Source organism: Nomascus leucogenys, chromosome 25 (assembly GCF_006542625.1).
Source record: "Nomascus leucogenys isolate Asia chromosome 25, Asia_NLE_v1, whole genome shotgun sequence".
NCBI lineage: Eukaryota > Metazoa > Chordata > Mammalia > Primates > Hylobatidae > Nomascus > Nomascus leucogenys.
The window spans coordinates 22,044,574-22,072,068 of NC_044405.1; the positions used below are offsets into that span (position 1 = coordinate 22,044,574).

Sequence of the window (27,495 nt, forward strand, 5' to 3'; positions counted from 1 at the left end):
ATCATTAAGAAGCCCTGGTCATTACACAAATGACTCCTTAAATTTCAATTGCGATGAGTGCTAGGAAGATACAGAAGGACTTATTCCAGGGGCCCTGGCCTTTTAACTCCCTCCAACCATCTAGTGAGGCCAACAGGCCTCTTGACAAATGGGTCTTGTGTGTGCTTTGGACTGTGGTACCCAGCTTGGCGAAAATACCCCAGTGGAACAAAATGCAAAAGAAGAGGCTTTAAGGGTGATGAGAATGGAGTAGCTGGCTGCAGGAAAAACATGAGTGGCATTCTTATTGCTGTCTTCTGGGGGTGGGGGGAGGGTGGTCATTCTCGGGCTGGGAAGAGAGAATACAAAATAGCACACACAGTTGTAAAATCCCTTGCAGACCGTTCTGTGGCCCCCAAGTTCCAGCTCCAGAAATAGTCACTGGAGTCTAATTATTCCTTACCAAGGAGAGAGCCTGGCATGTTGGTTTCTGAAATGAGATGGGGCACCTAGTTGTAGCTAAGGTCTGATTCTTGGATATGATATGTCTGCATACATCAGCATGAGTCATGGCTCTGAAGAGGTAATTTCTAACAAAATGAGGGCTAGGCTAGAACATCGCACCTGAATCAAATTCTTTCACTGTGGGGTTAAGGCTGGACAAAGAAAACAGGTGTCAGAGAATTGCAGAACATAGTGCTGTTATTGTTTTTGAAAATTGCACAGTACGGTTTTTTGTTTTGTTTTGTTTTGTTTTTTGGAGTTGGAGTTTCATTCTTGTTACCCAGGCAAGGAGTGCAGTGGTGTGATCTCCACTGCAACTTCCACCACCTGGTTCAAGCGGTTCTCCTGCCTCAGCCCTCCCAAGTAGCTGGGATTACAGGTGCCTGCCACCATGCCTGGCTAATTTTTTTGTATTTTTGTTAGAGACAGGGTTTTGCCATGTTGGTCAGACTGGTCTCGAACCTCAGGTGATCTGCCCACCTCAGCCTCCCAAAGTGCTGGGATTACAGGTGTGAGCCACCGTGCCTGGCCTGAAAATTGCACAGTATGTTAACTGTATGGGACTGGGCTTTCTCCCCCTACCCCCGGTTTCATTTTACCCTGCCTGGGTCATAACCTCCCAAAGAGGGATTATAAATGAGAGCAAATGAGTCTTGAGAATATCATGAGACCCTTTCACGCCCTGTTTCTGTGACCTTTGAGTCTGAAGCAACAAGGGCTGGAAGCATTGAGGCCGCACCTGACTCATTTCCACAGCCAGCCGAGGGGTGCAGGGGTTGAGATTCCCAAGTGCTCGATTTTCTCCCCAGCTGCTCCATTTTCTCCCCAGCTGCTCCCTTGCTGACTTTCTGTGTCTGAAATGACCCCCATTGTTTTATGATAAACCTGCGAGAAATGGGCTCTCCCCAGAACTTGGTAGTTAATGACTGGTTGATGTATTTTAGACCTGAGCTTCCACCCACCGTGCTTATCTGGAAATGGCTGGGGCAGACAGCCATGTTAGAGGGAAGCTTTTTGCCCACAGACACCAGCTGCAGGGGAAATTGTGGGTAAAATATGGCAGCCTCTCCAGCTGGGGTAGGGGGTGCCCTCTGAGGTGATTCCTGAGCTTCCACAAGGCAGTGACCTCAGGGAGGGTGGAAGACTTTGCTTCCATTCCTAGTGGTAACCTTCCTTTAAAAATTCATGTATTAACCTCCACCAAAGGGCTGTTTATTTAGAGTGGAGTGACCTCGCCCTCCCTCAGAGGTCCTTCTCTATTTGTGTCTTACAGCGCTGGTGTCCCTTCCTGAAACAGAGGGTGTTTCCTTAGGGGACACATTTGCATTGACAATAGTGAGGTCAGAGATTTGCATGGGAGGCCTGCAAAAGCAAAGTGAGTGAGTAGGAAGGGCAGAGCCCTGGAGAGACAGAGACGGGGTGGTCCTTCTGGGGCTAGAAATGAGGGTGAAAGCGTGGATCTGCCGAGCCTGGGTCCCACGCACTCAAGTCCTGCTACCCTGAGGGAGGTCAGAGACTTCTGGGCCTTCCTGGAGCCCATGGCCCCCAGGAGCGGGCGATGGCAGGTGGAGCTCTGCAGGGCCCATCAGGGGCCTCAGGGGCGGCCTCATTTGGCTGCCTTCCTTTAGAGCTGAGGAAGCCACACCAGGACTGGGCTGGTGTCTCCACTGCCCCACCCAGATCTCAGCCAAGGCCGAAGATCTCTGAGCAGGGTCTGGGCACACTGAGAAGGCCTCTGGCAGCTGCATCTGGCCCTGGGAACACATTGGTGAGGTTGGAAGAAGGATGGGGGAAGCACGGAGGGACAGCTGCCAACCTCACCTTGCTCCTGCTTGCAGAGTATGAGATAGAGAGGTCGTTCTTTCTTCGAATGAAGTGTGTCTTGGCGAAAAGGAACGCGGGCCTGACCTGCAGCGGATACAAGGTACGGGGAGTCATGGGTGCGGGGAGGAGCTGGCCGTGGGTCCTCATTGTGTGTTTTCAAGAGCGTCTGCAGAAAGGAAGGCACGGGAGCACAAACTCGTCATCCTCGCTAATGTAGAGCTCTCCAGCAACATGGTGCACAGTCTCTCGGAGGCTCATGTGAGAGCTGGTGTTTTAGGAGGATGTTCCAGGCTGGCTGGAATTCGTCGCATAAGACCCGGAATCAGTGTGGCTTAGGGCAGATTTTATTAATACCTTGGCACTTTGCATGTGGACCAGCCCCACTGGAGCCACCGCCTCTGGAGTTTATAGAGGCCCATCCTCCTGGGCACGGTGCAGCCGGCAGTGGTATCCAGAACACGGACCCTGCCCTTCCCCTTGGGATGCTCCACCAAGTTCCCTGCCGCCAATGACGGTGTGCACCACAATAATGCTAGAGCCCTTTCCAAGGTACGAGGCAGAGCTTTCATCTGCGGCACCACACCTGGGCCACTCCCTCAAGCATCTCAGCTGCCCATTGGAATGAGCAGCACCGGCCCAGTTTTGTAGTCAAGGACCAGAGAAGGGACGGCAGAAGGGGCTTGGTAGCAGAGCTGGGATTCTGAGCCCAGCCCATGCTCCTCCCTGGCTCCACTTCTCTGCCAGACACCACCGCTTATTCTGGTTAATTCCAGAACGGAGGAGTAGGTCGTGTCTCAGGGCACAAGAGTCAGCCGTTCCACAGGGAAAAGTGGGTCGGGGGAAGTCTGTGCTGAGTGCCCCCCGCCAACCCTTTTGTCCCCTCTCTGGGCTCCTTACCCTCCTCCCAGGCATCTTCACTGCTGTCTCTCCAACCTCAGAGGACAGACATCATAACCCATCAATATGAGGCTGGAGGCTGCCAGAAACTTTCTTCCAGGAGGATTTGCCCCTTAGAAAAGGAGGGAGGAAGATGGGGTGAGAGGAAAGGGCACTTTTGTGCCTTTGTCCTCTCTTTCTGGAAGGCCCCACCCCAGCTCCCCTCTTTGACCCCACTCTGAGCTCCTCCTTTGACCTGTATCTCCCTGTGCTGTTACAATTTGGGGGATATGTGTCTTCCTTCTTGTCCCAGATACTAAGCCTCTTTGGGCCACGGTGGGGCCCCAGGAGCCAACAGACATTCTTCAGGAGACTTGGGTCTTTTTGTTAAGGGACAGGGTCTTGCTCTGTCACCCAGGCTGGAGTCCAGTGGTGCAATCACAGCTCACTGGAGCCTCAAACTCCTGGGCTCAAATGATCCTCCCACCTCAGCCTTCTGAGTAGCTGGGGCTACAGGTGCACACCATCACACCCAGCTAATTTTTAAAGTTTTTTGTGGAGATGGGGTCTTGCTGTGTTTCCAGGCTGGTCTTGAGTCCCTAGCCTCAGTCAGTCCTCCTGCCTTGGCCTCCCACAGTGTCGGGATTACAGACAGGAGCCACCGCGCCTGGATGGGACGTGGGTCTTGACTTTTTTTGCCACTCATTAACTGTCCACTCTCCAATCTTAAGCAACACGCAACACCATCTTGTTCTTGGTTTCCTCATTAGTAAAATGGGAGAATAGACTGGAAGGATTTTAAGATTTGTTTTAGCCCTAAAGACGATGAATGCATTCGGAAATCCTGGAGGAAGTGTTTTGGAACAGAGAACTTAAGGCTAAGATTCTTCACTGTTGTCATGATGATAATGATCCCATCAAGATTTTGCAGACTGCAGCTTGAATAAATGCTTCCAGTAGTGAGGCTCGAGGCTGTACAGATGTTTCTGTTTGACACTGAAACACTGCATTCTCGTCTGTATGGCTTTTGGCTATAGCAATTGGAAGGGCTTCTATAAGGCCACTCTGGCTTATTATTATGAGGTGATAAAATCTTGAATTATAAATAAAGGAAATAAAAATACATTAAAAACGAAGACTTCAAAAAATTGTACTGGGGCAGGGCACAGTGATTCACGCCTGTAATTCCAGTACTTTGGAAGGCTAAGGTGGGAGGATTGCTTGAGCCCAGGAGTTCAAGACCGGTCTGGGCAACATAATGAGACCTTCTCTCTACAAAAAAAATTTTTTAAATTAGCCAGGCATGGTGGCACATACCTGTGGTCCCAGCTACTCAGGATGCTAAGGTGGGAGGATCACTTGAGCCTGGGAGGTCAAGGCTGCAGTGAGCCTGATTGCACCACTGCACTCCAGCCTGAACAACAGTGAGACCTCGTCTAAAAAAAAAACCTACTGAAAGAATTGTTTATTTACTGGTACAGCGTATCGAGTGATATGGATGCCAAGTTCAATCCCATTGGAAGGTGGTAAGCAGCACAGTCACTGATGCGAGCACTGTGGAACAAATGGTTGGCTTCCCCCAGATGCCTTTATCGTGTTACCTACTCACAGCTTGGCAGTGAGCTCATAATGTATATCTCCATCATATATGACAGAGCCCTAATTTGTAGTTACTTATAATACAGTCAATTGGATAAGACAACCCTTATATTTTATTATGATATTTTTTGTTGTCTTGTGTGTTTGTTTGTTTTGTTACCCAGGCTGGAGTGCAGTGGCACAATCTTGGCTCACTGCAACCCCCGCCTCTAGTGCTCAAGTGATCCTCCCACCTCAGCCTCCCAAGTAGCTGGAGACTATAGGCATGCACCACCATGCCCGGATAATTTTTGTATTTTTTGTAGAGACGGGGTTTCGCCATGTCACCAAGGCTGGTCTCGAACTCCTGGACTCAAGCGATCCCCCGACCTCGGCCTCCCAAAGTGCTGAGATGACAAGAATGAGCCACTGCGTCTAGCTATTATGTTGTTTGCTAAGAAGCACAGCTCTCCACTTCTCCTAAGCAATGAACCGGTGCCTGTCAGCACACTGGGCCACACAGCGGAGTAGAGGCTGGGCTGGGAGATATTCCAGCACGTTTGAGAAAATGAGCCAAGAGAAGTGGGCACCAGCCCAACCCCGGCGGCCAGTGGCTGACCCTGCCCTCTCCACTCCCAGGTCATCCACTGCAGTGGCTACTTGAAGATCAGGCAGTATATGCTGGACATGTCCCTGTACGACTCCTGCTACCAGATTGTGGGGCTGGTGGCCGTGGGCCAGTCGCTGCCACCCAGTGCCATCACCGAGATCAAGCTGTACAGTAACATGTTCATGTTCAGGGCCAGCCTCGACCTGAAGCTGATATTCCTGGATTCCAGGTGAGTTCTGCACCTGCCACCGTGGCTGTGGCCTTCTGGAAGACACTGGTGGTGGAAATGGGCCCCTGAAAGCTGCCATCTTGGCCAAATCATAACAAGGAGTAAGTCATAATACGAATGTGGATTAAGCAAAACCAGTTTATGAACTGAAAGAACATATGTCAGCCTCAGGACTCAAGGACTTGCTTTATTTTATTTATTTATTGATTTACTTACTTTATTTACTTGCTGATTACTTATTTTATTTACTTATTGATTGCTTGTTTTATTTTATTTACTTATTTGAATCACTAGAGTTTGAAATGAAAACATGTGCTGTGAGCACAGGTTGGGCTTTTTTGAAGGCCGTGACGTCAGAGCTCTGCCTCCTGTGTCCGAGGAGGACTTTAGAACAAACAGAAGGTTTCTACCCTGAGTGTGGTGTGGGGGGGGGGCGGGCCTTGGCACTCAAGCTGGTGTGAAGCCACCACAGGGCTGAGGCTGGGAGCAGAGACGCTTCCTTCCCTGGGGGATGCTCTGCCCACAGCTCATGGGTGCCCTGTCTACATCTGGGCTGGGAGGAGGGGATTGGATGAGGTCATTTCCCCTGGCCTTGGGGAAGACCTGCTCTCCAGACCCATGCTGGAGTGGCCTTCACTCTCCCCCAGAGCCAGCTGCAGTCCCAGTTTTTTAACTGGGTCTGCAGTTAAAGTCCAAGTTTTTTAAAATTGAATTGAATTTTAATTTTAATTAATTAATTTTTTTGAGACAGAGTTCTGCTCTTTTGCCCAGGCTGGAGTACAATGGTGCGATCTCAGCTCACTGCAACCTCTGCCTCACAGGTTCAAGCGATTCTGCCTCAGCCTCCCAAGTAGCTGGGATTCCAGGCACCCACCACCAGGCCCAGTTAATTTTTGTATTTTTAGTAGAGATGGGGTTTCACTATGTTGGCCAGGCTGGTCTTGAACTCCTGACCTCAGGTGATCTGCCCGCCTCAGCCTCCCAAAGTGCTAGGATTCCAGGTGTGAACCACTGTGCCCAGCCTAAGATTGAATTGAATTTTTAAGTGACAAATGCTAACTGCGTTTGGTTTTCAGGGTTTTGTGGTGTTTGTGGGGTACAACGTGAGGCTTTGACACATGTCCATGCTGTGGAACCATCAAACCCCTCCCAAGTCTTGAGGCCACAGGCTAGTCAGGCCTCTTCCATGTTCTTATTTGTAAAATAGCAGCGCAGCCTGCCCACTCACTGCTAGGAAAGATGAAATTAGGTAATAGACGGAAGCATTGGAAACAGTGAAGCGTCTCTTACCTGCAAGGCCACTTTAGTTCTTGGCAGGTAGTTTCCTTGGCTGTGCAGTCAGGAATAAGCTATCAGAGACCCCGCTCCTGACGTGGGGTGTGCGTGCGATGAGTCTTTGGCAGGGGGAAGAGAGATACATTTTGCTTTCTGTATGTCCAGAAGCCAGGATTTACTGCTTGCTTTTCTTTTTCACTTTTTAAAGTTGTAGTAAAATACATATCACATAAAATTGATCATTTTAACCATCTACTGATGCTCTATAGAGAAAAAACAAATCTTCCTGGTTAGGGGCAAGAGATAAAGACAGGAGTCAGTTTGACTCCTTGTCGACGCCCTTCAGGACCACTCAGAGGCAGGGAAATGACAAGGGTGAGCGTGGCAGGGTCAACAGCATCTTCCCGGAAACTCCAAGCAGAGAGGAAGCAGCCTTCTTTGGGGAAAACTGCCAGCACCTCTGGGTATGGCCAAGAGTGACAAATGCCATTTTCCTGCCATGCAGAGGGAGGCCCTGCAGGGAGAGAAGGCAGCTGAGCTGCCCCAGCCAGGGTGGACCCCTCTGCTCCCTCTTTTCTGACTTGGGAGCCACTTCTGAGAGGCGGCTGGAAGGACATCAGCTGCCCAAGGTCATTATCAGAGACCTCTGGGAGGATCCGACTGGTTTCTCCCTTGTTTCATCTCCTAGTTTTCCTCTGGTCCTTCTAGGAAACCCCTGAGACTGATGAATTCTCGAGAACAGGAAAGAAGGGGTCTCCCCAGAGGAGAGACCTGAGGGTTTTTCAAGCCGTTCAATCCACATTGCCTGGAAAGGCAGCCAAGGGTAGAGGAGGTTGTGCCTGAAGGGGGCCTGGACAGGGCCTGGACGGGGCTTTGCAGCGCCAGTGGGGGCTCCCGCGTCTCAGGGTGTGGGGGCTGCACCCCTGGAGTGAACAGAAAAGAAAGCTGGTGGTCTTGAAGGAGACATCCTGCCTCTCCCAGATCTCTGGTTGTTCCTGCCATATCAGGAAGCTTCTAGCAAAGCCTTGAGGCCTTTTCTGAGCTGCAGTCACGTGGGAGGGGCTGAAAGGGGTCAGAAGAATGCCGCAGAGGCCTTCCCAGTCACCACGGTCAGTCTGTGACCAAGGGGATGGGGCCTGGGCTGGCCCAGCCCTGGGAGGACAGCAGAGTGGCCAAACAGGGTGGGACTCCCTTCTGAGTCCAAACCCCAGGAGCCAGGTGAGGGCTTCGCCCGAGGTCCAGCAGCCCCAAGTCACAGGAGCGAGTGTGGTCATGGGTCTGTCTGGCACCACACCCAGCACAATCCCAGACACAACTGAACTCGCCGTAACCTGAAATTGGGTTCATCAGGGTTTTGTGGTATTTCTCTTTGAAACTGGAGCTGATGCTTTTGCTAAGGATGGGTGAACACAGCGATGTTTGGGGTTTGGCAGATCCCTCTGACAGGTCTTCAGACACTAGAGGCTTGGAAAAAACCGGGAGGGCACCCTGCCAAACCCCTCCATTTCCCTTTAATTTTTAAAGCCAGTGTGTACTTTGATGAGAAACTTAATACATGTGTTTCTGATTCATTTACACGTTTGGAGCCATTGTTCTGTAACTTTGCATCCAAAGGGTCTGGGAAGCCTCTTTCATCCCCACACTGTAGAGATGCCTGGTTTTCTTTTTGGGGGAAGCCAGACGGCTCAATTTTCCTGACACACAGAGTTAGATTCTGATGGGGCTTGAAGTTCTAGGTGGCCCTTAGACAAGTCCCCTGAGCCCCGAATGGCTCTGGGCTCTGCAAGGCCCCCTCCCTGCGCCCCCCCACCCCCACCCCCCGCCCCACTGCAAGCCCTGTCTCCTTCCTATCCTAGAAGGACACCATGGAAATGAGGATACCAAACAGGGAACGATTCCAGGGAAACAGGAGGCTCTCCGAGATTTATGACCCAAAGCTTGAGCAGATCTTAACAGAAAGGGAAGCGGGCTAAAGAATGAAAATGAGGTCAGGTTTCTCAGTTTAATTTACAGCAAACGTCTCCTATCCTAGCAAGGAGGGCCCCCAGTCCCAGCCCTCCCTCTTTCCCCGACCTCACCCGGCCCCCAGGACTGACTCTGCACCATAGCCTCGCCTGCCTTGGAATCCCTTCATCCCTCTCTCTTTCATCTGTTCTTGAAAATCTATCACCAAGATGTTGAGGACCACCTCCTTCGAGGACATGGTGCCCAGCCCCATTGCCCAAAGCCTGGGAAACCATCGTTGCCACGTGCAGCTTCCACCTATGGCCAGAGCGATCCTGATGCGGGTGATGATGTGGTCTTGGGTACTGAGAGCCACTTTTCTTCAAAGAACCGAAGTGGGAAATTAATATGCCCAGGGCTTGATGAGAACACAAAGGGGTTGTGTCACATAAGCCCTGGGAAAATGCTTCCATTTCTCTAGAGAGCTTAAGGCTTTCCTTTTAGTCACAATATCTTAGGACGTTGTCCTGTGTCCTGGGGGGTCTGAACCAATCCTCCCCTCACAGGAGCTTTAAAGGTCTCCAGTTATTCTGTAATTCCCAATAGTGGGAATCACCCAACGGCAGCATCCTGAGACCATCTGTGCCAATCAACAGTGTCTAGCGTGCAACAGAGGTTTAAACACTCGCACCCACAGTAGCCGAGATGTGCAAACAACTGTCCACAGACAGAGGGATGGAGGAACCAAATGTGGTGTCTACATAAAACAGGAACTTATTCAGTCCTAAGAAGGAATGAAGTTCAGACACATGCCTCAGCATGGATAGCCTTGGAAACATCATGCTGAGTGAAAGAAGCCACACACCAAAGGCCACATGGTGTGCCATTGCACGGATATGAACTTTCTCGAAGAGAAAAATTCCTAGAGACAGAAAGTATAAGGGAGGCTACTGGGGGCTGGGCAGGGGACAGTGGGGAGCTGGTGTTTAATGGGGAGAGAGTGCCTGTTTGGGATCATGGAAAGCTCTGGAAAGGGGCAGTGATGCCTATTACACAACATTGTGAGTGCTCCAAATACCACTGAATTGTACGCTAGAAATGGTTACCATGGAGAATTTTATATTATGTATATTTTACCACAATTTATAAAAAACATTCGCACAGGACCGTCCCCCCAAAGTCCTCCAAGAGTGGGTTCTTTGTCACCATAGCAGCTTTCTCACAATATCAGTATCAAAGTCCACTCGTAAGCATTCCCCGATAAGCTGAACTTCGAAAAAGGCTACAATTTTAAGCCATTCCAAACATTCTCTTAGCCGGTGGTTTCAGAAGAACATTCCCGTTTATGAATCGTGCTACATCCTGCACCGGGCTAGAGTTCAAAGACTTGCTTCTTGTAAAAAAGATCATTCTCTGTTTCCAAAATCAACATTTCCCGCCTGAACCTTTTAGCACTTGATTAGTTGGCAAAACCAATATTAGTTTAAATGAAAGGCAGTCTGCAGAGTGGTGTAACTCACTGAGCCGCCGTGCCCCCACAGGGTGACCGAGGTGACGGGGTACGAGCCGCAGGACCTGATCGAGAAGACCCTATACCATCACGTGCACGGCTGCGACGTGTTCCACCTCCGCTATGCACACCATCTCTGTAAGTAGCACGCCCACCCCAGCCATGGGAGGTAGCTGGTCAGGGAGGAGGGGCTGAGGACAGAGCTGGGGGGACGTGTCCCTTTCGTTGGTGCAATAATCATCCATGATACACACTTGAATCTCAAGCCTCAAATGTGGCTTCCTCCACCCCGTGATTAAGTACGGCTGCCTGTTGTCAGTTCTCAAGCAGCCACGCGCACCCTTTCAGGGAGACTCTAGCAGGTGTAGGATCAGGAAGTTGCCTGGGTTCTAGATTGTGGATGTGGAACCTAAACTCTGTGATCTGGACACCATTTGCGAATAACAGCAACGACAGCGGAAGAACTGCTGGTTATGGAGCTCTTACTGCTGTCAGGCACTAAGTTTAAGTGACTAAATACATTACCAGCCCAGTGAGGGAGGGCCTCATTGTCATGATCCTCATTTTACCAGTGAGGATGCTGAGGTCCAGATAGGTTAAGCCGCTCGCCCACCTTCATACAGCTGGAAGGTGGCAGAGCTGGGAGCTGAACCCACGCAGAGCCCTGTCTCCGACTGCTACACCCCAGTCAGCTAGAGAAAGCCCAGGGAGGCCACCGTTCCACAATGGGAGAGGTCACCTTGGGACAGGGTGAACAAACACCGATTTGATTTGCCAACAGAGGCACTTTGGGAACATTGGGATATAGAGGGGGATGCTCTAGTCACTGAAATGTTGAAAGAAGTGACACTTTTACTTTTTTTAAATTAAAAAAAAATTATTTTGAGACAGAGTCTTGCTCTGTCACCCAGGCTGGAGTGCAGTGGCATGAACTCGGCTCACTGCAACCTCTGCCTCCCGGGTTCAAGCGATTCTCCTGCCTCAGCCTCCCAAGTAGCTGGGATTACAGGTGCGTGCCACCACGCCTGGCTAATCTTTGTATTTTTAGTAGAGACGGGGTTTCACCATGTTGGCCGGGCTGATCTCGAACTCCTGACCTCAGGTGATCCATCTGTCTCCACCTCCCAAAGTGCTGGGATTACAGGCATGAGCTACTGCACCCGGCCATACACTTTTAGAATCCAAATGGAGGCAAAGACTAATTTGGATGGAGTGGAATGCCTCATCCTCCTGCTGTCCAGCCCTGCCACGCCCATGGCCGGTCGGGGTGCTTTATAACAGGGTGCAGACAGTTAGAGGAGCTGGGTCTTCTGCAGTGTGGCCCAGATGGCATGTCCTCTGTTCTTGCTCTGCCTTCTGTTGGCTCAGGGACGTTAGAGGACTGGTTGCCAGTGCCGAGTGGGAGGTGGACGGCAGGCCCGCAGGCTATTAGGTCCACAGATTCGTGGTGTGCTGGGTTCGGTGTGGACTGGGACCCAGGAACTCGATACTCCCAGGGTGTCGCTGTTGCTCTTCCCCCGCCCCTCCAAGTCTCTACAGACAGAAACCCGTGACAACCAGGACTTATGGCTGGGCAGGCACAGATGGCTTCTTCCTTGCTCCTTGACTCATGTGGAGACTTAGAGGTGTGAACAACCCTTTTCTGTCTTTTGTTAAAGACCAAATCATGATCTCATAACCATCTCTGTCATTCTGGAGACCAAGCTTGGTAGAGAAGCAACTGCTTAGTGTTCGGATGGAACTTCTCAGTTGGTGTCACTAATATGGGAGCTAGAAAGTTTTCTTGTGCAAACTGGGTACGGTATGTCAATTCTAGAATGAGATATCCAGGAGACTTGAGCAGACAGGTGTGAAGAGCAGAGTGGAGGGGGCTCTGAAGTAGCAACAGCAGTTGAGAGATGGGAGAGGCATTTGCCTCGAGGGCATAGAGCTGTGCTGTGCCCTATAACAGTCTGGGACTTGGAGAGCGAAGGTGAGGGCTCACACCTCCACATGCTCCCCCTGCCACTGTTGGGGCGGAGGGGCTGACCAGCTGCTCTAAGGGAAAGCCCCAGCCCTGGGGGGTCTGGAGCCCCCTTCCATGGAGGCAGGAGAATGCTGGGGAGTTTAAAGCACACCCCTGAATTACAGTAAGAGAAGAGTTGCTCTTCACAGCAGGCCGAAAGGCAGGAAATTAGGCCTGTAAGCACAGAGACAGAAAACAGGGAATCAAAAATCTCTCTCTTTTTTTTTTTTATGAGATGGAGTCTCGCTCTGTTGCCCAGGCTGGAGTACAGTGGCATGATCTCAGCTCACCGTAGCCTCGGCCTCCTGGGTTCAAGCAATTCTTGTGCCTCGGCCTCCTGGGTTCAAGCAATTCTCGTGCCTCAGCCTCCCAAGTAGCTGGGATTACAGGTGCCCACCACCATGACCGGCTAATTTTTGTAGTTTTAGTACAGACAGGGTTTCGCCATGTTGACAGGCTGGTCTTGAACTCCTGACCTCAAGTGGGACTACAGGTGTGAGCCACTGCACCTAGACAAAAGTCTTCTTTTTAAATACCATGTATTTTATCTCACACTGCCTGGCTAACCCAGGAAGCAAGGATTTTTTTTTTTTTTTTTCAGACGGAGTCTTGCTCTGTCGCCCAGGCTGGAGTGCAGTGGCACGCTCTCGGCTCACTGCAAGCTCCACCTCCCGGGTTCAAGCCATTCCTCTGCCTCAGCCTCCCAAGTAGCTGGGACTACAGGGGCCCGCCAGCAAGCCCGGCTAATTTTTTTTGTATTTTTAGTAGAGACGGGGTTTCACCATGTTAGCCAGGATGGTCTCAATCTCCTGACCTCGTGATCCGCCCACCTCAGCTTCCCATAGTGCTGGGATTACAGGCTTGAGCCACCACGCCTGGCCCGAAGCAGGGAATTTTTTCCCCCTTTTGCTTTGGAACAGTAACGAAGGCCACAGTGATGCTCAGTCAGTGGCTCCTCTGTGTCCATCATGGGTGGATGTTTTCACTTATAGACTCTGACCTGCAGGCAGTTTGGGGAGCTGTGTCCCTCTCGTGCCCTTTTCCCAGGTGATCAGGGTGAGACTCAGGGGCCACTTGCCCAAGGGCAGCAGTGGAGCTGGGGCAGGACCAAAGTCCAGCCCGTTGGCTCTCGTGCTGTCAGCCATCACCACCACACCACACCACGGGGCTTAACCTTGGAGATGTGGGCTGGTGGCTGTTCTGTAGGATTCCAGCCCTCCTGAGCTTGCCTGGGTCACCAGACCCACAAGGTGATTTTATTTGAGGGGTCTCCTGTGGTTTCTATGATGAAGCCACTTTATCTCACAGGAAGTTTCCAGATATTGAAGTTGTCCAAGGGGACTCTGAAAGGGCAGGCAGTCACAGGCTCCCAAGAGACAGGCTGAAAAGGTGGGGGTGTTTAGAAATTAGATGGGGCATGGCTTTCTTTTCCGAATGAGCCAGAATTGGTAATTCAAAGAAAACAAAATAGCAAGATTGACAGTGATTGCTACTGTCCTGTGACTCTGACCTTAGCTGTGCTAGAGAAATGACCAGGAAAGAGTGCACCCCAGCCAGGCCAGGGGGCTGGTGTGGTCTTGGAGTTCACCATGAGTGTGCCTGCCTCAGTTTCCCCTGGCAGCTTTGACAGGAAGTAGCAACAAGGACAGTCTCAGATGATGGGGAGTTCTCTGGTTCCAGCATGGGAACCACCTGCAGGGCTGAGCAGCAGCCTCCCCTCAGAGCACTCAACTGGAATGTCACACGCCTCTCCAAAGCTAGAACTCTCTGGGAAGACAGTCAACTCCAAGCAGGGTCCTCAGAGTCGAGGTCTTCATGGTATGAAGCTTTGTGATTGTGGAAGCCTCACTCTTCTTCCCAGGTGCAGAACCTGGGCCAGAGGGGCCAACCCCAGGCCTCCTGTTCCTGCCTCTCCATCCCCAGGGCTGGGTGGCACCTGTTTGATTTCCTGAAACTCCAGAAGCTGCCTCTGAGCCTGGAGTTGAAGTGCAGTGGTTGATTTGGACAGTGACTAGACATGGCCAGGGGAGTGAGGAGTGAGCCAGGGAAGAGAAGGAGCCACAAAGGGTGTTGTCCACTGGCTACAGCCATGGGAGGCTGGCGCTCAACCCTGGGGATACCCCAGAGCCAGTGTCATCAAGCAGAGGGGAGAGTGAGCTGAGGTATTGATACCCCTGTGCCTGTCAGTCAGTGGCTGGAGGGCTGCTCTCAGGGGGCCTTGATTTCCTGGCTTACCCCCAACATGGTCAGGGTGGGCCCTGCCAAAGAAAGGCCTCAGTGGGGGAGAAAAGGTCAGGCCAGTTGATGTGGCTGGGCCAGAGCAAGGCCAATGTCTTCACAGCCTCTCCTCAGCTTCCTCCCTGCTGGGCCTTCATCCAGGCTGTGTGAAGATGTTCTCTGTTCTAACCTTCCACAAGTTTCTCCCTTCCCAGCCCCGTCTGTCATCTTTCCCTTGTCTACACAGGCCATGCCTCTCTCTGGGGATCCCTGTTGGCTGACAGGAGCATCCTCACACCCACGCCCCTGCTGTGTGAGGGCTGAGGGAAGCCCATCCCCCACGCTCTCCAGCTCTGTCTCCACTCCTGGCTTTGTACCAATGGCTGCTGCCTCTCCTCTCGGGCAGATGTGCCCCACTGCTGCTTGGCCCCACAGAGTCCCAACCAAGGGACCTCTGGTCTGGACGATGCTTTTGTCTTGTGGTGTTCGGGTCCTGATGGGGACTTGGGGACTGTCTTAGTGTCCCGGGGCCGCCATAACAAAGCACCACAAACATTTAGTTCCTCACAGCCCCGGCGGCATTGGCAGGGTTGGTTTCTCCTGAGGCCTCCCTCTCCCTGTGTCCTCGCAGGGTCGTCCCTCTGTGCTGGTCTGTGTCTTAACCTCCTCCCCTGCTAAGGATACTTTTCATATTGGATTAGGACCCACCCAGATGACCTCATGTTACCGTAATTACCTCTTTAAAGGCCCTGTCCCCACCTACAGTCACAGGCTGAGGGACTGAGGGTTAGGACCTCAACATAGAAATCTTGGCGGGCACAATTCAGCCCTGAACTAGGTCATTCCTTAATATGTCCGTATCCTCACTCAAGTTGTGGGGAGAGACCCTTCCCATATTATAGCTGGAGAGGCTGACTTGGGGAGGACAGGGGAGAAGCTGAGAAGGTGGGAGGCCTCATTTTGAAATGGGACTTGTTAGTCCTGTCACACAGTGCTTTGGTGGCTGACAGCCCAGCTCAGGGCCTGGCTTGAGGGAAGGGCGGTGAGGCCAGACTCCCTATTCGAGCCTCCTGCCCTCCCAGGTCCCACCAGGGTCCCCACTGTGGCCACTGCAGACCTGGGACTCAAGTCTTTCAATTCCATCAGCTAGAGCTGGCCCTGTGGCTGCCCGAGGGATGCAGGGACACAGGCAGCCTGCCAGCTTCCCTTCCATCTGCCACAACCGAGTGTAGCTGGAGGTAGCCAGCAGTGACAGCAACCCCCGCCCGGGCCCCTCAGGACTCCTCACAGTGAGATGCCCAGACGCATCTGTCGTGGGCAGTGGGTGACGTCACCGAGAGCAGGAACAAAGCAGACAGCTGCCAACAGCCAGGACCTGAGTGAGGTCACTGTCCCCTCTTCTAAGGCCTTGCTTTCCCCACACCGGTGGCCAAAAGCCAGGAATCTCTGGAGTCAGTGCCAAGGGCTCTGCAGAGGCCTGATTGGAGGTAAAAGGCGGTGGTCTGGGAGGACCAGGCAGCCCGATGGTTTGCACACATTCTTCAGAATATTATCTTCACCGGGAGCAAGAGTCCACAGGGGCTGAAGAAATCGCAGCCCCGAAAGAGAAAGAACTCCCAGCCTCCAGAAACTCGAGCTTCGTGAGGAAGAACAGGGCCAGCAGCACAGGCTTCAGGGAGCACAGGTTTGCAGAGGTCAGGCGAGGGGGCACCTCGGACCAGAGAAGGGGGCATGCGGGCGTCATGTCGGTGTGGTCTGGGTGTCACCAGGTGAGCTCGTGAAGTCAGAGCTGTGCCACAATATTCCCCAGAACTAACTTCCTTCCCTTCCTTCCCTACTTCCCTTTCCTTTCCTTTCCTTTCTTTTCCTTTCCTTCCTCCCTCCCTCCTTCCCTTTCTTCCTTCTCTTTCTTTCCTTCTTTCTTTTCTTTCTTTTTCTCTTTTTCTTTTTCTTTCTTTCTTTCTTTTCCTTCCTTCCTTCCTTCCTTCCTTCCTTCCTTCCTTCCTTTCCTTTCTTTCTTCTTCTTTCTTTTCTTTCTTTCTTTCTCTTCTTTCTTTCTTTCTTTTCTTTCTTTCTTTCTCTTTCTTTCTTTCTTTCTTTCTTTCTTTCTTTCTTTCTTTCTCTCTTTCTTCATTTTTATTTTTTAGAGACAGGGTCTCACTCTGTCACCCAGTCTGGAGTACAGTAGCATGGTTGGAGCTCACCCTAACCTTGAACTTCTGGCCTGAAGTGATCCTCCTGCCTCAGCCTCCTGAGTAGCTGGGACTACAGGCATGTACCACCATACCCAGCGAAATTTTAAATTTTTTTTGTAAAGATGAGGTCTTGCTATGTTGCCCAGGCTGGGCTTCAGCTCCTGTGTTCAAGTGATCATCCCATCTTGACCTCCCAAAGTGTTGGGATTACAGGCGTGAGCCACCACACCCAGCCCCAGAACATTCTGTAAAGAAAAGTGAACACAGGATCATCATAAATGGAACCACTGTGACCCTCCCACCCCACACCTCACCCACCACCTGAGGTGGCTGAATAAAGGCACCAGGCTCCAGCCTGGCCTCAGGGAAGCCAAGCTCTGCCTCCCCGCTTTCTTTGTTTCATGTTTGGGAGACTTTTTCTTGTACGTAGGGGGAGCTGGCAAAGGCTTGTGGTCTGTTGACCCAAACCCTCAGGGTGGGCTGAGGACAGCCTGGTGCATAGGTGGAGAAGGGATCAGTGTCAGTAAACCTGACAGTTTGTGTCATGGGACACTGGGCTCTCCGTGGTTTGGAAGAACCATGATGTCCACATGGCTGTTCTTCCGAGGTTGTTGAGAATTTCACCCAGCTCTCTAGGGAGGCTCCTGCCCAGAATGGGCCAAGCCCAGACCACAAAGAGAACACAGGCCATGTGCAATTATTAAAACATTTCAATGTCCACTTTGGGAGGCCAAGGCAGGCAGATCACTTGGGGTCAGGAGTTTGAGACCAGCCTGGCCAACATGGTGAAACCCTGTCTCTACTAAAAAATACAAAACTTAGCCTGGCGTGGTGGCATTCACCTGTAATCCCAGCTATTCAAGAGGCTGAGGCAGGGAGAATCGCTTGAACCCAGGGGATGGAGGTTGCAGTGAGCCGAGATTGTGCCAGTGCACTCCAGCCTGGGTGAAAGAGCAAAACCCTGTCTCAAAAAAAAAAAAAAAAAAAAAAAAAAAAAAGCATGGGGCCATATTCCTAAGGGCTTGAGTAGATTTTGAGGTTGAAGAGCTTAGCGAACACTTGTCCTCTTGAAATCCGTGGACGGATCCTCAGGCTGAGCCTGTTGCATCTCTTGGTTATTTTGGACCATAAACAAATTGGCCAAGTCTCCCTTAAAAGGTGAGCCCACCTCACCCCCATACGTATTATTCAATGTATTACTTTGAAAGTATGGCAGCCAGACGCGGTGGCTCACGCCTGTAATCCCAGAACTTTGGGAGGCCAAGGCAGGCAGATCATGAGGTCAGGAGTTAGAGACCAGCCTGGCCAACATAGTGAAACCCTATCTCTACTAAAGTACAAAAAAATTCGCCGGGTGTGGTCGTGGGTGCCTGTAATCCCAGCTACTCGGGAGGCTGAGGCAGGAGAATCACTTGAACCTGGGAGGCGGAGGTTGCAGTGAGCCGAGATCATGCCACTGCACTCCAGCCTGGGTGGCACAGCGAGACTCCGTCTCCAAAAAAAAGTAATGTCAAAAATCGCAAGTACTTCTATACCAACCTAATAGCTATAGAGAACATTCCAGAGGCCGCTGCTCCCTCCTCCCACAGCTGCCACTTTGAGGACACCTGGGATGGACTCCAGCTGTGCCCTCAAGCTCTGTTGGCCCCAGTTTCCTGGTGCTGCCCACCTCCGACCTCCCACTGTTGTAGTGGGGGTAGAATGAGGCAATCCTGTGAAATGAGCGGGAAGTAGACACCATGTATCTTTTCGTTAGAGAAGCAAATCCCCAAAGGAGAAGCATTGTCAGGCTTCTCTCTTTGCCACGGCCTTTGCCTATACCCTTCAGCAGCGATCCGAGTCGGTTGAGATGCAGATGTTAAGCCTGGCAGAAAAGCGCTGCTCTCTGCATGGTCCCGGAGAGGCCTCTCTCCAGCTGGTGGCATGCTTGTTACGCAGCAGCACTGCCTCATGTCCCCAGGTTCATCCTGACGGAGTGGTGGGGCTTGATGGAGACTGGATTCCTGCCTCCCAAGCCCCACAATCTTCTCTCCCATGTAAAAAACAAAAACATTTCATTCTGGTTAAACCTCCTCCTTGTTGGAAATTTAGAAAGTCAAGGAAAGCTGAAAAGAAGAAAGTGAAAATTATCTGTCATTTTCAGTCAGATAAGAGTTAATCTGTATTGAGCCCTTCAGCTGTGTCTGCCAGCGTTCTAAGTCCTCAAATAGATCATCTAATCTTTCAACAACTATATGACGTAAGGACTGATTATGCTTTTTTAATAAATGAGGAAATTGAGTCACAGGGGTGTTGGTAGCTTGTCCAGCATCACACAGTTTGTTGGAGGGGGTGGTGTGTGCGCTTTTTCATAATTACGGTTATACTTGACACATTTCTGAATCTTGTCTTTTCTTCTGTTAACATTGTATCAGACACATTTCCCATAATATTACAATTTCTTATTAATCATCATTTTAATGGCTGCATAGTTTGCCATAATGTATTTACTCTTTTCCCTACTGTTGAACAGTTAAGTCTCTCCCCACCCCTTTTCCCTGAATTTCCAGCAATACTGCAATGAAACCCTTTGTACGTAAGTCTGTGTTTGCACACACAGACTTGCTCACAAGTTCCACAGGATCAATTCCTAGAAGCGAAATCTGTGTCAGAGGGTGTGAGCTATCAGACTGCTTTCCACCAACTCATCCTTCCATCACACATGAAAACGCCTCTCACTGGGCCAGGTGCCCTGGCTCACGCCTGTAATGGCTGCATAGTTTGCCATAATGGCAAACTATGGGAGGGCAAGGTAGGCGGACCACTTAAGGTCAGGAGTTTGAGACCAGCCTGGCCAACCTGGCAAAACTGGTGAGGCTGAGACAGGAGAATTGCTTGAATCCAGGAGGCAGAGGTTTCAGTGAGCCAAGATCATGCCACTGCACTCCAGCCTGAGCAACGCAGAGAGACTCTGTCTCAAAAAAAAAATGAAAAAGAAAGAAGAAAGAAAAGAAAGAAAGAAAGAAGAAAAAGAAAGAAAGAAAGAAGAAAGAAAGAAAGAAGAAAGAAAAAATGCCACTCACCATAGATTAGCCAGTGTCACCTGTTGGCCTTTCATTTTTTTTTTTTTTTAGATAAAATTCACCTTTCTCACCATTTTCAGTGTTTTTTAGTTATAGTCACAGTGTTGAACAGCTATCACCTTTAATTCCAGAACGTTTTCATCATCCCAAAAGGAGCCTGTCACTCCAGTCCCCCTCGTGCTTCAGCCCCTGGCATCCACTCATTTGCTTTTGGACTCTGTGGAGGTGCCTATTCTGGACAATTCATACAAAAGGAATCATACAATGTTTGCTTCTATTTTAATGTCTGTTGATCTGATGGATGGATCTGCCTTTGAGTTAAACAAGGGAGTTGGGCATTTGTTCATCATTTTGCCCATTATATTTATTCTTTGATGAATTATTGTTCATGTTCTTTGCCTATATTGCTTTTAGGGTCTTTGTGTTTTTATCAATCTGTACGAACCCTTTATATGTTAAGGTGAATAACTCCGTGCAGCGTTTTCTTTTGCACCAAAATATTTTGATGTGGATGAGAAAGAGCCATCTGCACGGTGAAAAGGAACCGTAAAGGGCCACAGAGAGCCCAGGAGTGTTTGGGCAGAGACTGGGGGCTTTGCCTAGTGGTATGATAGGAAGGCTGAATTTTTGCTGCATATGAGCCTCAAAGGCTGCATTTTTGTTGGATATGCGCCTTCGGGAGTTTCCTTCAGCCCTAGCTGGTGCAGTCACAGGCTCAGCCCCTTTGGCCACCCCCCAAATCTCTGCTCAGGCAGCTGCTAGTTAGTCCAGGGGCCAGTCCTGCCTTGAGAAGCAGGAATGTTCTGGAGCTGAGGACCCAGACATCCAAGGGTGTCTTTCTAGACTTGTGCTATCTCCTCTTCCCTGGAGAAGCTTCACCTCTCCACTGCCCACCTGTGGGTTCTGGCACTTTCCTCCCCCACCTGCCTCCTGGAAGGCAGTGAGGTGGAATTGTGGTTTATGGGTGCACCAAGGCTTTGGCTGAGCTGCTTAGCAGCCTGGAGTTTGCACCCAAGCATAGAAGACAGGCCCATAGGCCCAATTTTCAGGAACTCTGTAGCCAAGTAGAGGTCCTTCCTACATAAACAACATAGCAAATTAATGGGCCCAAGGAAAACTGGGATTAATGGGAAGAAAATATAAATGGCAACACAGTAACAAACCGTTTCACTGTGAATACCCTCATGTTCCTGAACAGCAAACATCAGCAACAGCTTGACACTTGGTTGAATGCACTTGACTAGTCTGTGTAAATAACTACATCACTCACTGCCCCTCCCCATTAAGGATTTGGGGATTAAAACATAATTGTGGCATTTTGAAAACTAAAAAGCAGATTCAATGTTTTCATTCTGCCAGGTACAAACTTTGGTGGCTAATGTTTCCCTCAATGGAAGCAATGACTGTTAAATGAGAGTTCTTAACGGGTGGGAACTCCTTGAAGTGGAAGGCAAAATTCCTATGTGCACATGTATGTGCGCGTGTGTGTGTGCGTGTGCACGCACGAGACGCACACAGACATGCACCCGCCAGCGGAGAAAGCTTGCCCCCTTTGTCAAGTTCTCAGAGGGGTCCTTGGGACGTAGGTCACCACTGGGGGCAGCATCCCAGAGGTGGGGCCTGCGAAGCATCTAAGGACTCATGTCACCTTGTGCTTGCAGTGTTGGTGAAGGGCCAGGTCACCACCAAGTACTACCGGCTGCTGTCCAAGCGGGGCGGCTGGGTGTGGGTGCAGAGCTACGCCACCGTGGTGCACAACAGCCGCTCGTCCCGGCCCCACTGCATCGTGAGTGTCAATTATGTACTCACGTAAGTCACACGTATTTGTTTCTCTCCTTGCTCTTTTCTCTTCCCTGTCCCACATCAGATGGCTCCAATAAGCACCATCTCTCTTTCTCTCTTTCTCAAACTGTTCATTTGTCTCCTGTTTTTTTTTTTTTTTTTTTTAATTTTTTTTTTTTTTTTTTTTAGCGATCCGGTCATTTTGGAAGGTCCAAACTATTTCTATGCTCAGCGGTGAAAGCCAAGTGCTAGGCTGCAGGGGGAGCCAGGAGGAGGCGGCCTGCCCTGGGCATAGCTTAGGATCCCATCACAGAGCCTAGTGAGAAGCATGGGGGCGGGTGGTGATGCCCCCCATCCTGAATAGGGTGCAAAGAGGGTGCACACCCCCGATCAAGAATACAAACTTGTGCTATCCATGCCTGTAAGCCTTTAGGTCATCTTAGATGCTCCTGCTGTCTGAGACAGGAAATATCCCATTTTTTACCTGTCTTCCTATAGAGCCTGTTGCAAATAAATCATGGTGAATATTTGGTCCTTTAAACACTCCAGAAGGTCAAGTTCAGTCGCAAATGCTTTTTTTTTTTTTTTTGTAAATTAAAAAAATATATGTTTTTGTAGAGACGGGGTTTTGCTATGTTGCCCAGGCTGGTCTTGAACTCCTGGCTTCAAGTGATCCTCCCACCTCAGCCTCCCAAAGTGCTGGAATTACAGGCATGAACCACAGTGCCCAGCCTGCAAATACTTTTAAGGCCATTAGAAGCAATAGGACAGATGTCTATCTGGGGCCATATATTACTTTCCGCCCACCATAGCTATTGTACATTACATCACCTTGCTCCAGGCTCTGACCCTTGCCGTGCCACCAGCCCCATGATGAAAAGGGTTCTCATTTGCACTTCATATGGGGTGAGGATTTAGGCTCTAGGTTTGTTCATAGAATGACTGTGTGCCTTAGAAGTCAAGTGATTCTGACAAAACTGTCAGGGAGAAAACAGTTTAGCCCTTTAGTTATTCTTCCTGAGCAAATGTGTGGGCTGGTTCTCCAGGTCGACCTCTCCTTGTGCGAACATGACCCTGCTGAGTGGCTTCTTCAGGGCAGAGATGGGCCCCCGATGTGAGAATGCGCAAACCTGGTGGTCAGGCTCCCAGACCTGTGAAGGGTCCCGGACTCTTGCCTCCTGGGGTGCTAACTGGAGAGGCAGCTGGGCCACAGGTGTGCATGTTGGATGCAGGTGGACCTGATCAATGGTATTTCTGCCTGTCTCTTTTTCCCTTGATGGCTTTCCTAGTGGCCCACGGCCTCCCCCAGGAATGTGTCTGGGGCTTTATTGGACTGGAGAGAGCTCTGACCTGGCTCAGCATTTCCTGGGGTGGCCCAGCCTGGGGCTGCAGATGGCTTTTATAATGAGGGTGAGCTGGCCTTGTCTCAAATCCCATCCACAGCCAACCCCAGTGAAGAGACACACTGGAGCGCTGAGAATGCCTTGCCCAAGGGCTGGGGCCAGGGAAGCTGCTCGGCCTCCAGCGCCTGCTAGACATGACTCGGCCCACTCTCGCCTTCCAGGGAGATCGAATACAAGGAACTTCAGCTGTCCCTGGAGCAGGTGTCCACTGCCAAGTCCCAGGACTCCTGGAGGACCGCCTTGTCTACCTCACAAGAAACTAGGAAATTAGCGAAACCCAAAAATACCAAGATGAAGACAAAGCTGAGAACAAACCCTTACCCCCCACAGGTAACACGCACGTCCTGCAGTTCTGGGGTGCTGACATCTATCCTAGGGGTTCGGGATACCCGGACACGTTAAGGAAAGGGGAGCCTCTCATCGCACAGCAGGGATCTCCCTGCCGCGGAGCAAGGTCCCTCTGGGATGTCCTGTCTACACAGTAGTGACAGCTGGGGGCAGGCTGACATCCCAGTGGGCTAGTCAAGTTTAGGAAACAGAAGACTAAATTGGAAAGGCACTTCAGCCCACTAGAATCCATGGGTTAGATTCTAATGGGCTTGACGGGTTGGAATCCACGGGTTAGATTCTAGACTGGTGGGTTAGAATACCAGTCCACTGTATTTCTGCAGCATTTTAAAAATGAAAGCCCTCCCTCTTTTTAAAAAAGTAGTTTGTGAGCTCTCAGAAATAGCAATTGTCAGCTGGGCATGGTGGCCCATGCCTGTAATAACAGCACTTTGGGAGGCCGAGGCAGGTGGATCACCTGAGGTCAGGAGTTTGAGTCCAGCCTGGCCAACATGATGACACTCCATCTCTATTAAAAATACAAAAATTCGCGCCTGTAGTCCCAGCTACTCAGGAGGCTGAGACAGGGAAATCGCTTGAACCCGGGAGGTGGAGGTTGCAGTGAGCCAAGACAGTGCCACTGCACTCCAGCCTGGGCGACAGAGCAAGACTCCATCACAAAAACAAAACAAAACAAAACAAAAAAAAAGTGCTCTGACTGTTCTGTGCCAACTGAACTTTGGTAACGTGGTCATTAGCAGATAGACCAGTTGAATGTCACGGCCTCCACATTATGACAAAAAAAAAGAAAGAAGGAAAAGGAAGGGAGGGAGGGAGGGAGGGAGGAACGAACAAACAGAAAGAAAGAAAGAAAGAAAGAAAGAAAGGAGGGAGGAAGGGAGGAAGGAAAGAAAGAGAAAGAGAAAGAAAAGAGAAAGAAAGAGAAAGAAAAGAAAAAGAAAAGAAAGAGAAAGAAAGAAAAGAAAGAAAGAAAAGAAAGAAAGAAGAAAGAAAGAAGAAAGAAAGAAGAAAGAAAGAAAGAAAGAAAGAAAGAAAGAAAGAAAGAAAGAAAGAAAGAGAAAGAAAGGGAAAGAAAGAGTCCATGTGTGTCTGATGTGTTGTTAGCTCGGGGTGGGGGATCTCTTTCCACCCTGGGAGCAGGTCACTGGGGTATCGCTTGCTGTGTGCCTGTCCCCAGTGGGACCTTGCAGTGGTGGCGAGGGTAGGGCAGCCCTTGGATGGGGTTGGGCCCCGTCGGGACGGTTCTTGCAGGGCCGGAAGGCAGCTTCCTGCTGGCCCCTCGCCGGCCCTTCATCCATCTTCTTTGCCATGCAGCAATACAGCTCGTTCCAAATGGACAAACTGGAATGCGGCCAGCTCGGAAACTGGAGAGCCAGTCCCCCTGCAAGCGCTCCTGCTCCTCCGGAACCGCAGCTCCACTCAGAAAGTAGTGACCTTCTGTACGCGCCACCCTACAGCCTGCCCTTCTCCTACCATTACGGACACTTCCCTCTGGACTCTCACGTCTTCAGCAGCAAAAAGCCAATGTTGCCGGCCAAGTTCGGGCAGCCCCAAGGATCCCCTTGTGAGGTGGCACGCTTTTTCCTGAGCACACTGCCAGCCAGCGGTGAATGCCAGTGGCATTATGCCAACCCCCTAGTGCCTAGCAGCTCGTCTCCAGCTAAAAATCCTCCAGAGCCACCGGCGAACACTGCTAGGCACAGCCTGGTGCCAAGCTACGAAGGTGGGTCAGGTCTGCTCATGGGGAAGGTGGGAGGACTGGGCACGGCCAGGGGCCAAAGCAGCCGTGGCGCTGGGTGGCAGATGGAGACAGAACCCTCACGCTTTGGGCAAACTTTCCCTCTTTCTGCTTCTAAGTAGGGCTTGCTGTGCTGTCTTGCTCTCAATGCAGGCGCTCCTCCAGAGTGAGAAATGGCAGTCTGCCTGCCTCGGGGGCGCTAGTGACAGTATAAAGGGCAAAGGAAAACTGAGTATCCGGCCTTCACGTAAATCCTGGCCACATTCACGACCCAAAGGGGGACAGTGATTTTCAAAACCAGCTCCCGTGTGCTGAGAACACCCCAGCTGCATTTCTTTTGCAAGACTCCTTTCCACTCCATCCAGAAGTGAATATTTGAGACAAACAGCCTATTGGCTATTTTCCCATGCCAGTTTTGGAAGTGGGGAAAACTATGGTGGAAATTCGTGGGCTTGGGGACAGAAATGCCACTCACTAACCCAGGGCAAAGAACACAAACCCTCCAGGCCTCAGTTTCTTCACCTGTAAAATGGAGTCATAAGCTGTGATGTGCCTACTCCCAAGGACACAACACACAGTAGGGGCCTGCCCTGTACATGCTGGTTCAACAGAAAGGAATGGCCTTTCACCTTCTCCTGGTGGCAGGCAAGCAGATGTCCTCTGCAAGATACCGCCAGCTCCCCAGGATGCAGACTGACTCCTGTTTGCTCGCTGGACCAAACCCAGGCAGAAGGTGGAAGGTGGGGACGGAGGTTTAGCTGCAGGACATGTATTCCCGTTGCACCCAGACCTAACTGCCGCTCAGAGTGTAGACTGAGATGGTGCAGATTCCTGCAGTGCCACTAAAATGTGGGTGAAGGTGACATCAGGATTCTGTGCCCCAGGCTGGGCTCAGTGGCTCACGCCTGTAATCCCAGTACTTTGGGAGGCCAAGGTGGGTGGATCACCTGAGGTCAGGAGTTTGAGACAAGCCTGCCAACATGCTGAAACCCCATCTCCACTAAAAATACAAAAATTAGTTGGGCACGGTGGTGAGCACCTGTAATCCCAGCTACTCTGGAGGCTGAGCCAGGAGGATCACTTGAACCCGGGAGGCGGAGGTTGCAGTGAGCTGAGATCACACCACTGCAGTCCAGCCTGGGTAACAGAGTGAGACTGTCTCAAAAAAAAAAAAAAAAAAAAAAAAAAAAAAAAAAAATGATGATGTGCCCCAGAAAAGCAGCACACCAGCCCCTGCTTAAAGAGGCAGGAATTAAAGAAGAGAGCGCTTGGAAGTTCCCCCACCCCTCTCTTGAGGCAAGTAGGGCTCTGCTCCTTCTGGGCCTCATCCTGGTTTTTCTGCAAATCCTAGGAATCTCTTGCTCTGTATTGTGACTTGAGGCTGAGATAGCGTTTCTTCCCAAATCTGAGAAGAGGGATAGATTATGGGAGAATGCTGCCTTTCTGAAAATCACTAGGACATGTTTTTTTAGAAGTAGCTAACTTAGAAATGACCACACTGGCGACCAGGGCCAGGGCCCCTGCCTTTTGACCCGGCCTGTCCCAGGAGCCACTGATCCCTTAGATTTGCATCTGCCATACCCATGAACACCTTGGGTCCCTCATATAACCAAGGAAGGGATCTCCAGAACATCCAAGCAAAGGAAGACAAAGCAAAGGGTTTTAAAAACAGCTGAAAGTATTACCCACTTGAGATTGACTTGAATTTGTGTGTCGGAAGCTGGCTAATGCTGTCACGTGGTATTTGACTTTTACCACTATTTTAAAAGTGAAAGAGGTTAACAATCTCCTTATCACACACTTGATAAAAAGTGGACCAAAGGTACTAATTTGAGCAATTTGCGATCAGCTTCCTAGTCTTTTTGGTATTAAAAGAAGACAAATGTTGCCATATAGTGTTTAAAAACAAACAGACAAAGACAAAAAAAAACACACACACACACACACAAGCCAGGGAGCTACTTAATGTACTTAATGTCAGGGCATCGGACTGAGTAGATGGGAGTGGTTATTTTTCATTATGACACGGCGAAACCGATCAGGGTGGTTACCACCCCTCTCCACTGAGGGGCGGGCAGAAGAAATCAGAGCAGACAGGGGCCCTCCAACACCAGGGCCCCTGGTGGCCTCTAGACCTCTGCCGTCCAATCAGGTAGCCACCGACCCCGTGTGGTCTTGAACATGGAAATGTGGCTAGTGCAGTGAGGCAGGTGTGACCTGTGCTCTGCATCTCAGTACCAAAAAAAAAAAAAAAGAAAAGAAAATGTCCCAATAATTGTTTCACACTGATTGCACATTGAGATAGCATTTTGGATATGTTGCATTAAAGTATATTACTTAACAGGCATTCCACCTGTTTCTCTGCTTTGTAACGCGGCTCCTGGAACATTTCAGGTCGCGTCCTGAGATTGGACAG

At 50.5% G+C, this 27,495-nt stretch overlaps 1 protein-coding gene across 1 annotated transcript in view; it reads left to right on the forward strand.

Moving 5' to 3' along the window:
• SIM2 (SIM bHLH transcription factor 2) overlaps positions 1–27,495 on the forward strand; it is a 52,330-nt gene that overhangs the window by 21,657 nt on the left and 3,178 nt on the right. Inside the window, exons 5-10 of the mRNA XM_030806313.1 lie at positions 2,322–2,407; positions 5,401–5,600; positions 10,361–10,467; positions 21,470–21,617; positions 23,155–23,323; positions 24,656–25,064. Coding sequence (XP_030662173.1) covers positions 2,322–2,407; positions 5,401–5,600; positions 10,361–10,467; positions 21,470–21,617; positions 23,155–23,323; positions 24,656–25,064 — 1,119 coding nt within the window. The remainder of the gene's footprint in view (positions 1–2,321; positions 2,408–5,400; positions 5,601–10,360; positions 10,468–21,469; positions 21,618–23,154; positions 23,324–24,655; positions 25,065–27,495) is intronic.